Source organism: Perkinsus marinus (genome assembly GCF_000006405.1).
Source record: "Perkinsus marinus ATCC 50983 genomic scaffold scf_1104296927884, whole genome shotgun sequence".
Classification (NCBI taxonomy): domain Eukaryota; phylum Perkinsozoa; order Perkinsida; family Perkinsidae; genus Perkinsus; species Perkinsus marinus.
Window position 1 is genome coordinate 609,621 of NW_003217015.1, and position 11,744 is coordinate 621,364.

Genomic DNA, 11,744 nt, shown 5'->3' on the forward strand with positions numbered 1-11,744 from the left:
AGCAAGCGACAACGAGGCGATATGGCTGATCTCGAGGCGGAGGCATTGAAGATGCTGCAGTAGCTACCAATACCACCAACGTAAACTGACGTCATTATCACCATTATAGTATAGTAGTAGTACTCTTGCTATTCCCAGTGTCCATACTCGAGTTACTCTCTGGGATTGTTCCTACGTTACTGAAGTTTGCGTGTTGAGCCTATAGTGTTATCCTAGCAGCAGCTGGCGAGTGGGGCTAGGGTGAGGTTGCAGGGAGGGGTAGAAGAGGCCTGGTTGGCGTAGGAAGGAGATAGGTTCCTCGGTACTCCAAACTTGATAACGACTGCTAGTGGGAAGAAGCAGTCACGTTCCATCAGCATGTGCTGATCATAGTTCATGTCGTGAGAACTCACAAGGCGCACGCAAGTGCACGTGACCGCAGCACGTGATGTACCGCAACGGAGCGAGATCTTATGCTTCTTATGATCCCTTTTACTATTCCTAGCGACCTCTCTCGCTCTTACTCTGGCATCGTGTTGCTAAATCACGACGAGAACATGCAGGATTGTAGTAGATGTTTGTCTATTGCGATGTTCCTGTTAAAGTTGGTTTGTGACGCTGCTGTAGCTCCTACTATGGCTATACTCAACCCGATGGATGTCATGTTTACTCTTATGCCAAGCTGCTATGTAGGCCCTGTCTCTATGGGGACACCGCTGTCACTAGGGATGCACCAGCTCTCGCTACTCTCGCCATACTCGATCTAGAGATGCTGCTTAGTTATAGAGAAAGGCAAATCACGTATACCTTCGAGCTTTGTGAACAGGTTCCACTTTCTGGCCGGCTACTCAGTATTGGTCTTCTCAGCAGTGTCGTCTTTTATTCGATGGCAGAAGCATCGCCACACAACTCTCCCCAGGCTAGTGTTGCCGGTCCAACTGGGCCGACCCTTCCTCGCTGCACATACGTCATCGCCATCGTGTTGGTCCTTTTCTCTGCTCTCTTCTACAGAGTATACTACCAGATCTTGATGATGGACGTGTCTTTGGAGAGCATGCCCGAGACAATACAAGGGAGCAATGTGAGTGATGCAGTCAAATACAATATGCCAAGTGACAGTGTCTTTAGTGTCGTGAGATTGGCCCTCCGAAGGGTGTGAAGAACCTTGGTGGGATGGAGGACATTGAGTTCGTCAGTGACGGCTCGTGGGCTATAGTGTCGAATATGGACCCGAAGATGACCTTCAAGATGGGGCCTGTGTCAGAGGCCACGTGAGCGCAGTTAGCAACAGAGTGTTTATCATAGAATTGCCGTAGCCAGGTTCCCTCTGTTCGCACTAGACGTCAAAGCTGAGGTCCTCACAGCTCTGCCGTTGGAAGGTTTCCCGATCGGAATATCCTTCCGTCCCCACGGGATATCCTATCATAGGGAGACTGCCACTCTCGGTGTCGTCAATCATGCTTGGGCATCTGGCGGGGAACGGGTTGAGTTCTTTCGAGTGCGCTTCGAAGGACAACGACCTGTGGCGTTGCTATACATGAAGTCATGATTCCATTCTGTCAAGATGCTCACAGCGCTATTATCAGATCCGTTACTTCACCCGAGATGGGCCATGGTCAACTCAATGACATGCAAATATTAGAGGTCGAGCCTAGGGTGAAATTCTACGCCACAAAATGGTGGGGCCACCCTTTAGGCGACGATAAAGGTGAACCGAGTGTCTTCTGGTGAACAGAGGGAGACAAGGCTGTTCAGGTCCGAATATGTTGGCTAAAGGGCGCTTCCTTGCTGACTTGATACTAGGGTTGAACTCCTGTACCATAGTCTATTGTGACGGAGAGAAGTGCCGAGATACCGGTGGTGCTAGGCCCGGTTACAATGGGATCTACATATCTCACGACAGGTAACCAACACTGAGTCGAGGCTTCCGTCATGCCGCATTTGAATATTCCGTTATGGCGTTCTCACGACATAGATAATCTGTGATAGACTCCATGATGTAGGGTCCCGGCGTTGTTTTAGGTCAAAGCTCGCAGCAGTAGTCATGGGTGACCATGGCCTTAATCTTTATGATATTCTCCCTGATGGCGATCTCCGAATCATCGGTCATGTACACACTGGTATGCCTCTTGATAATATCTATCCTGATCTTGAACGATCTACTCCACAAAAGCAGATCTATTATACTGCAGGAATACGAAGACCTGTTGATTTGCTCTATGGTTCTGAGAACTTCGGCAAGCCCAATATCACTCGAGAGGATATAGCTATCCCAGCTCATGCAAGGCGTGTGACCATCGAGTGGGGTGACAACGGTAGCCAGCCATCTTTCACTATAGAGGAACTATACTCCACTCGAGCCATGCAGAACATCGGCGCTTGGAGTGTCTTTGCTAAAGCACCGAAGTCCAAGAAGCACATCCTTGGTTCTTTTCTAGATACAGGTTTGCTTATTTGTGACTGAATAATATCGGTAGTAGAAACCCCATAATGTGGTACCCAGATCTTCCGTATCATAGCCAGTAGAAACTAGGCTTTCAATTGAAAGCATCAGCTCGGCATCCGACCATTAGAAAGGTGGATAGTTTGATTATCAATTCCCTCGTAATGTTATCATCGTTTCTTATCTTGCAAACTCGAGTTGTGCTCTGAAGTACGATGATGGATTTGTATCTTGTGCACGCAGGCATGATCACAGCATGGTACCGAAACATGATAATACATCTGGCGTATCAGATTATGGAGTACGATGATCTGGGTGACTGATGCTCCATCTCGCTTGATGAACATTATCAAGGGTAGTTCAGTAACACATCATTAATGTCAAATTCTAACTCTTCCGCGCTTTTGTCATTGAACCGTTTGCTGTGTTAGTGCAACCAATGGAGAGTTTGGATGCTTTCTCTCTCTGCTTTTCAGTCTAGGTCCACTTACCAATACTCAGGAGGAGAAGCTCAGAGTAACTCACGAAATGTGTGTAAGACTAGTCAACACAAGCTGCAGTGGTTAGGACACTCTGGTAGATGATAAGCACATTCATGCTTTCGAGTGAACAAACACAGGTTGCCGCTCATTGAGCAGCCACCATATTCGCAATGTGCGAATGACAATAATAACTAGCTTGAACGGGACGAGCCTTCAGGGAACCAGAACACCATGAGTGTGCATACCAGGGGAAGGTATCTGCAACGGCAATCAGTCGTTCATTAGCGTCTAACGTCACCTACCTCCGTGGCAATACCCTCCTCCTTCCCTCGTTGGATGCCCACATTTGTCTCGAGCAGGTCATTCGTCAGCTTCAACCTCCATGGTCCAAGTACCTTACAAACGGAAAACCAAATATCATCACTGAAACCTTCCGCGCAGGATCGGCTCACCTTCAACGCTGCATCTCCCAGGGGACTCATGTATCCCGACCTAGGCCCCAAGCAGAGCAAGACTTGATAATCATTGAAGTCAGGAGTTAGGTGGACAACCTGAGAAAGCCCTGCTGCTGAGATGTAACTGCAATAGTTCCAACGTTGTTCATGTCCTTTGCTGCCCTCATCAATGGGACTTTCCCGACTACCCGAACGGAGGCCGGACGGCCAGGATTTTGGTCAGATTCGAATAGGAACATCTGACAGAAATACCATCAACAGCACAAGCAGGGCGACTCCCTACATCCTCAATACGGCCATCAAAGTCGCCCCTGACGACACGATCGTCAATCTCCCATGGTAGAGTAGGGTCATCCCAATGCTCAGCACAGATGGCAGATCGCCACTGTCGATCCTCCAGCCTATACCTGTGAGGACCTGTGAAAGTCACTGCGCGGACAGCTCACTTCTTCTCGCGGCTACTATCCACCACTAGAAACCTCGCCTTGAAGCACTCGGGCGTAGCTCCACGATGGTTGTGCAGTACAGCTTCCACCGCGACCTATCATCAGATCGACCTCCGCTGAAATCAGCCCATAGGTTGTCCATACTGTGAAGTTGTTCCAGTCAACTCCGATATTCCTAACCTCTTTGTAAGGTTTCCCTTTAACTGTAGTGTAGTACGGTCCATAAGGGAAGGCCTCCTCGAAGTATGGTGCCGCACAAGGGAAGAACTCCCCTGACGGAGATCTGGAGGCAAGCTTCGACCCAACCCAACTGAACACTCTTGTGGGACTACGTTGTGGTGCTAGCACACGTCCCGTCATCACCCAAGGGTCGGCACTCGCCATCGAAATTCATGCACTGCATCTCGATTGCCGTGACGAGAGTCCCTCTGCCCTGACAATGAGAACGGCGATCAAGAAGGTCTCCCGAGGGGATAGGGAAGGTCACGTATTGCTACCACCAGAGTCGTTGGCTCCTCTTGTTTCAAACAACCATCGCATGCCCTGGTCCAAAGGCACCTAATAGACGTATCCATGTCTCCACCGCATCCTCTGGTGGGATACTTGAGGTCATAAGTTGAAGTAGAATGACTAGGTTGAGGTAGCAGCGGGGAGCTTGATGGTTTAGCCTCGCAGGCCCTACTCTCAGTAGGAGAGCATTTGCTAGAGCAAAACCCATGAGCGTACCAATCGTACTCCAGAGTAGCCGAGCAACGCGTGCCTGAGGGAACTGCCGCTAAAGAGGCATCGAATTACCACTAACGATACCTTCCACACGGCATCTCTCTGAACACGGTACGGCAACGCAGGCTGATATCGGGGAGTTGTCCTCTGCAGTCATAGCAATGCATTCTTCATCACAAACCCTCGCCAGGCTCCTGAGGTGAGCCCCATAGAGCCCGACCACGCTGGCACCGTCCTCACCGTAAAAGGCTTGGCTTGGTACGACGGAAGAGTATGTCGGCCATGGGCGAGACCTCGCATCGAGTCACCACCGAGGCCGACCCCTTGATGTCTATTCCCGTGATACCCTTGGGATGCCGTTGCCAGCACACATGGTTACACAAGAAGAGGGAATCGTGGTTGGGGAGGTCACCTGCGACCAAGGGGACCATTCGGACCATCCATGTATTGCCATATGTGTACCCAGATCCGGTTCGGAAGGTGCCGTGATGATGTCGTTGGGGCCGCCATTGGAATTCACAGAGAGGAATATCAGCAGCTTGGCCAACATGATGTTGCCCTCTACCTGATGGTTCACCTGAAGATGGTATACGACACCTGTTTTGGTGGGACCCACATGGCTACCGCTGCTGTATAGCGATCGCCCACAGCTGATAACCACCCTTTGGTCCTGGACGTCTGAGATAGTCCCATGGTCTTCCAGTCGCTGTCCTTCCGATCAAGCAAGTCGAGCTCAGAGGGAGACTATGGTAGAGCCATGAGGTGATAGCGTTTCTGAAAGGCTCCCTTACTTCTCCCTTCCACCGACTTAGCAGTGAGGACAGCTCCTCAGACAGCGTACTGTTAGAGCTCCCTGCCTCGTCAGGGCGGCTGTAGTGACGATAACCTACAGGGACCGCCACCGTCAATGCTTACTGACCTCTACTGCTTACCGAGTGGCGCGATTGGTATCTTGGGATACGCTGTCTTGGGTGGAATCTTATGATGCCGGTGTGGATGGTACTTCCTTGGTACGGTGTCTCCTCTACCACTACTACTCCTTACATGAGCTTTCCTAATACGTCCTCTAACAAGAGCCTTTCGAGGATGCTTATGAGGATGCCATGCTTCCTTTCCAAGAGTGGTGCCACTACCCTTGGTGTGCCTCAAGGCCTCAGCTCCCGCCCTATGCTCCTCCATTGTACCGTTCATGCCAGACACGGCATCTCTGTGTCTACTACTACGATCGCTCTTGTTCATCTGGCCACGCACAGTACTTGGGAGGACTCCTTCAGGGGGTTTTCCAGAGTCCATAACTTCAGGACGATCTTGATCGATCCCATTACGGCTAATATATCTGTCTGCCTCCTTAGGTCTCCCACTGGCGCGACCATTGTTACTCTCCCTCGCTATCTCCTTCGGCCGAGTCGCCAACATATCTTTCCTCTCCTCCTCACTATGATTGGTAGTATAATGAATACTATGTAGTGCAGGATGGTACGGCCCTTTATGTTCGGACACGGCTACTCCCGACCGCTCATACTGCAATGCCTGGGGTATCTTGGGTGGTGGAATCCTGAATGGCGCCTCTCCTGCACCGTTACTAATGCGGTCATCGAATATCGATGCTGGGCTTTCCAACGTGACTATTCCCTCTCCATCATCGTGATTTGGTTGCAGTGTTGTTGAGCCGGGTCCACTATTGTTGTTGGGATGTTCACCTACTTCCTTGGTTTCTTCGGGTACAGTCAGCATGGGATTAGCCTTAAGAGCATGGAAACCCGTGAATGTATCGGAGCTGGATTGGTCGACTCTCCGCTGCCATTCTTCATCATGTCTATCATGATGATTTACAGGATGCCACACCGTCCGTGAATGTTCATCTTGATCGGAAGGGGAGGAGGTGGAGGTCAGCCGGTCTCCAACCGTTATGGTCATCACTGTGACAAGAACGACGAAGGCAATGTTGTGGTTGGATGATATGGGTAGATGTCTCTTTCGCATAAGAAAGAATAAATACTAAACCTGATGGGAAACACCTATGGCTCATGTTGGTTCATTAGGGTCGGGAATCACTCCGGCAAGTAGTAGCTGGCCGCAGTCGCGCGCCATGAAATATGGCGTTCGCCTTTTCCATGCTCAGAATTCGTGCGTTGAATTATACATCTTCTTTTCCCATGCACACACGAGGCTTATACGCATGTTTATATACTACTACTCATTTTCGATAACTTATTGAAAAAGGGCATTCGCAACACTCTTGAAGTGGGTCTCTCTCATTCCCCAAGGTATCTGTAATGTCGCTCGCCTGTAGCGGCTGACCGTTCCATAGATGTGGCTCGCTGAATTGAATGATAGATTTCACTTGCACCAACTCGTGGTGCATTGCGTTACCCAAATGGTTAACGGTATCTCTCCCTCAAGGCAACAGGGTGATTTCGATTCGAAAATTTCGAGTATCATACTTGAGCTGCAGGTTGCAACACGGATGAGTTCAGTAAGGTCCGTACTAGAGTCCGTGAATCGCGTCCGTGAGGCAAGACCGATGCCCCTCCGTTGACCGCAGGTGTGGTCCTTATATACTCCGAAGAAACAATAAAAACTCCGCAGACGCATCCTCGTTCATTGCTGAACTTCATGATAATGCATAGCGGAGCCTCAGTCGTAACGATGGAGATGAATATTGGGAGCGTTTGAGACATACAGCGAATTCATATGCTCGGGATTTCTCCGGTCGAGTGACTCGATCTGAAGACCTATGATTGTTGTTACAGCTGCAAATGGGTGTATGAGAGTTGCCCTTATCAAGAGAAGTGACGCCCTTAACGCTCCTGTTCCCTTGCTCGGCACCACTCACAGCGAATAGGCCTCTCGTTACTGCCTTTGTCGGTTTGCAGCATGGAACACGAAAAATGTCGTAGATTGGGTGGCGGAGTTTCACCAATTGATGTTTCGATGATGAAATGTCTGTTTGCGCTTGGGGGCGCACCAAAACAGGAGACGCAGTATCCGAACGTGAAGGTCCCTCCCTAAGCTCAGTTGATTACAGTCACAACTCCCTCATGAGAGCTCTGCATTTCACGATGTGGTCGCTCTGGTCGGTCTCCTCAGTTAACACAGCTGTCGTTGCACCGACTGATGATGGTGATCAGAATGTGAGATGCTATTCTGGTCCTGCTTATCGCGTATGAGCTCTCCTCCACTTTAGAAGGCATACGAAGTAATCAAGATGCAGTATGGAAGCGTCTGCAGAGTCCTCGGGACGGAATTCGAGTGGTACTTTGAACTCTCCAAAGGAACATTGAGAACAATCTCTCTGCGTTGCCAAAATTCTAACTATCACATGTAAGTTGGACCAGGTCGGCATTGAAAGCCGCAGCTTTCGAGGCACCTCGTAGTTCAGTTTTCTCGTGCATCTCAGAGCAGCGGATCCCACACAGCCAATCCCAAGAGCCGTCAGTATACAGAGACTTGGCGTCCCTTATTATCTCGACGATTTCCCTGACGAAAACAACATAGTTCAGGATCCTTTGTATGAGAAAGGGATCCATTACGACAGGGAACGCGGAGAGGACTGCGAGTCTATGGCCGCCACGGTTTACAGAAGTTTTCAGGATGTCTCTGGAGGCTCTAATGCTCCTGCTCGGCGGAAAAAACGCAAGATAGACCTGGGGTGGGAAAGTTTGGAGGCCGGGCTTTGTGCGGCGTACGCCAATCTGGTTGACCGATACGACCTCCTGCCGGTTCAAGCATGAGACTAGGAGCGAACCGAAAGCACCTTCGTCACCTCCCATCGAGGTCTTGTTCAGCCGAATTGTGTGTGTATTGCTGTCTATGTATTGTCGGTTCAGACTGTGATGTGTTAACTACAGTACATGAGGAACATTTCCGACTGGTAACTCTCGTCGAGGGTGCGACGAGTGTAACCTTGATACTAGGCGACCCCGGTCTTAGAGGTATTGCAACCGGTGCGTGTCAGAGTGAGAAGTGAACGAAATGTGGGAAGTGCATTGGTCTCACCATCATATATACTCCCTGGACAGTCGATGAACCATCTGCAGGAAACGTCTTACTTCACCATCTTCAAGATATCGAAACGCGTGAGCACACTTTAGCGAATCATCGAAGATATCACATACGTAGTACATGTCCAACGGTTATGTACGATCGTCACCCAGTAGCTAAAGATACTGCGTAACGGCCGCAGCAGCCAACGACACAGCACACAGCGAAGCACGTCCTATCAATGTGCTTTTTCATGTCGCGCGCCACAAAATTAGGCGAGGAATTTAGGGGCGCGCATGAGGAAATGCCATTTGCCGGTCGATCGGGCGTGCTAGCAGTGGCTTTTGCCAATGACCGGCTTCTATGCCTTTTCCATAAGCGTTACCCTTCTATTAGCATTGGGTGCAGGTGGTGCCCAACGACACCGTCACGAGGAGGTGGTAATGCTTAGGAAGCTGCTGAATAACATGTCTCTCCCAGGGCCACGGGAAAAGTCGTCATCACGGCTCTAGTACCTTCCTAGGCCCTTCTATACCTCATCATGAGCTCAGAGCATACCACAGCGATGAACCTACTAGCAGTACGAGGACAGCACAGACTAGGGTACGTTATAGTATGCAGTAGGACACGTCACTTTCGATCCCTCAGTCTCATATGATGCTTCGGCGAAGGACACCTATTAAGGAAGTCCCCATTGAATTGACCTCATCAAGGTAGTACTGGGCAGGGGAAGACGGTTTTGCCGACTACGGCGCGAGATAGACCGTGCAATGATAATCTCGACGGTAGATGATCTGCCTTTCTCTTTAACTGAGTAGCATCTCTAGATTCCGAGTGCAATGATGGGTGCGCTGCATCAGCTGCTATTGCTGTACTCTTCTGTCAGCTCGATGATGGGTCTTCCAGCTTCGGCTCCGATCGCTCTACCCATCCAACGAGGTCTAGTGCCCATAGGGTTCGCCCCTCCCACCAAGTGGCGCATGAGACCTACCTCTACAAAGTAACGAGTGTTGTTCCCATTCTCAACAGGGCTCTCTTCTCGTTGCTTTAGGTTGGCTATTCTCTATCTCCTTTATACATTCACTATCACCTGCGTCCTCACCTTCATCATGTGGCTCGCCTATGTGAAGATTCCCTATATAGTCGACATCGAGTGCGACCGGGAAGGCCATGTCCGCACCCCACCTGCGGTCTCGACGCTAACGGTCTGTGAGCAGATCAATGTGGCTCATGGCGGCCCAGCTAAGGCAGTGAGTGTGGTTACTTGCCGTTGCCATCCGCGACGTGACATATCCGTAGTGTGATGATATCACTCAAGCTTTGATTCAATCGAATCATCAGCGACTCTTGTTTTGTTGTACCACCACCAGCACCAGCATGAGCTACGCGCATGCCTCGTTGTCTGATAAACCGCTTTACTGTTGCGCAGTAATATGAATAGCAAGCCTAATGAAGTGGTTGAAGTGATAGCGCTTTCGTGATGCTACTAAGAAGCTTTCCTCTAGGTAGCTAGTGATCATCCTGTGGTGATGAGCTACGATTCAATCTTACTCAGTCGGCCTCCTGGATGTCATCAGACTCATCCTCGGTATAATCTTCTTCCTCGTCCGCCTCTTGAATGCCCCCCTCCCAGTCCGCCGCCCATACAACTGAGCTTATCATACACAGATGATGTTGATGATGACGAGGAGCCCCAATCGTCATCATTCTCATCAGCCTGAGCGGATGACTACTTAGACACCTTTCCTGTCGAGGTTTCCCTAGTATCACATATTGCTGGATAGTGAGACCCTCAGAGCTGACAGTTGTAGGGTGGCAGTCTGCCTCGGCCACCACTCAATCTATCCATGGTCCGTTGCCATGCATCTCTGCTAGTATCATACCAACACACTGGGAATCGCAATTGCGGACTGAATACACGACAGTGTGTCCCCATCAATGAGCGAAGTATTACTTCTCATGTCCGCGCCGAGATGATGGAGACTTTGGAGTAAGGCCAGAGCAATCTCACCAGTGGGGGCCACACCAGCGACCCGATCGTGGAAGCCGATGACGGGACGAGTCTGTGTCTGATCTAGCATGTCGCATTGTCATAGGAGACTATGCAAGAGTAGCTGATCCACGAGGAGGGGGGGGGGTTGTACCGAACCACCCCGCTACACCGACACGACCATGAGTGGGGTATTTAATGAAAATTCAGTGAGCATGCTAGTGTATTAGAATTAACCTGCCTCTCAGTTCTCTCATCTGAGGCCACAAGGAAAGTGTTATCGTAGCATTATTTTGGGAGCCCACACCTGGTGTTGCGCTGTGCGAACAAAGAACACAACAGTTTGAGAAAGGGATAAACCCGAATGGACTCAGAGCCTCTCTAGCATCTACATAGTCAGCCACTCAGGATTCACGGAAGAAATCACAAGGTGGTTAGTACATCAGGTATACTGTTGTTGTTGATGATGATGATGATGATTTATGTGATGATTAGACTCTACCATAGCTGGTACCCCCTGCGGAGCTCGACTTGGTGGAGGCAGGTAAGGCATCTATCCGTATTACAGGTATGCCGAATACTACGCAATCTCGGCGGATTTTGTACTGCATAAGTTGCAACGAGTGAACCAAGGAAGAATATTCAGATCCCACTTGATGCTTACAAGTATAGCTTCGAGAGCTGGGAGATGCCAGGAGTAAAGGAACTTTGTAGAAGGGGCTTATACCCAGCCGTGTCTGCTTCCAAGCGGTTGACATGGAAATTAGCAGACAGAAATCATTTGGGAGAAGTCGAGTGTGGACATCAAGTCTCATCGTGCTTCAAGGGAACAATCCCGGAGTCAATCTAGTATGGTGGTCGAAACAGCGGCAGTGTCCACTAGCATAGCCTCCAGATCGGTATGGTCATCGATTGTCACTCCCTGTTTTTGAGCTTTCAACTCTTCTGGGCAGTGAGCTGCTTTCGATGACGGTCTCTCACTCCGCCTCTTCCTTTCTCCCATTTGCAAGGTTCCTCTTTCTCAGTCGAGACCGTTGCTCAGATATTCCCTGCCCATGGAAATCGTTATTATTTCTAATTTGGACCTTATGTATCGCCTACGAGTCAAACAGGCTATCAGTAGATCCAGTTGGGCCTCCGCTGCTCAGGTTGCGAGCACCTTAGGTTGACCAAGAATAACATCTCCCCAACTGACCATTTCCCATTGAAGAAGTTATGTCACCCGTACGGAAGAAGTTGTGT

General features: G+C 49.9%; 4 protein-coding genes across 4 annotated transcripts in view; 3 read left to right on the forward strand and 1 right to left on the reverse strand.

Annotated features, from left to right (window-relative positions):
- Positions 1-63, forward strand: part of Pmar_PMAR010223 (ATP-dependent RNA helicase dbp-4, putative) — a gene marked incomplete at both ends in the record, with an annotated part of 3,870 nt that extends 3,807 nt beyond the window's left edge. The window contains one exon of the mRNA XM_002788640.1: positions 1-63. Coding sequence (XP_002788686.1) covers positions 1-63 — 63 coding nt within the window.
- Positions 64-865: 802 nt separating this feature from the next.
- On the forward strand, positions 866-2,443 carry Pmar_PMAR010224 (conserved hypothetical protein; the record flags this gene model as incomplete). Its single annotated transcript, XM_002788641.1, has 6 exons — positions 866-1,060; positions 1,108-1,250; positions 1,300-1,521; positions 1,566-1,687; positions 1,735-1,882; positions 2,002-2,443. The coding sequence occupies 6 exons, from the start codon at positions 866-868 to the stop codon at positions 2,441-2,443; spliced, it is 1,272 nt and encodes a 423-aa protein (XP_002788687.1).
- Positions 2,444-3,117: 674 nt separating this feature from the next.
- Pmar_PMAR010225 (hypothetical protein) lies at positions 3,118-5,821 on the reverse strand (the record flags this gene model as incomplete). The annotated part of the gene is made up of 14 exons (XM_002788642.1): positions 3,118-3,162; positions 3,207-3,299; positions 3,357-3,455; positions 3,500-3,598; positions 3,643-3,766; positions 3,806-3,900; positions 3,950-4,077; positions 4,169-4,238; positions 4,306-4,363; positions 4,532-4,565; positions 4,601-4,722; positions 4,769-4,940; positions 4,991-5,105; positions 5,573-5,821. The coding sequence occupies 14 exons, from the start codon at positions 5,819-5,821 to the stop codon at positions 3,118-3,120; spliced, it is 1,503 nt and encodes a 500-aa protein (XP_002788688.1).
- Positions 5,822-9,402: 3,581 nt separating this feature from the next.
- Positions 9,403-9,816, forward strand: Pmar_PMAR010226 (hypothetical protein; the record flags this gene model as incomplete). Its single annotated transcript, XM_002788643.1, has 2 exons — positions 9,403-9,512; positions 9,564-9,816. 2 exons carry the CDS (start codon positions 9,403-9,405, stop codon positions 9,814-9,816), a joined length of 363 nt encoding a protein of 120 aa, XP_002788689.1.
- Positions 9,817-11,744: the final 1,928 nt, after the last annotated feature.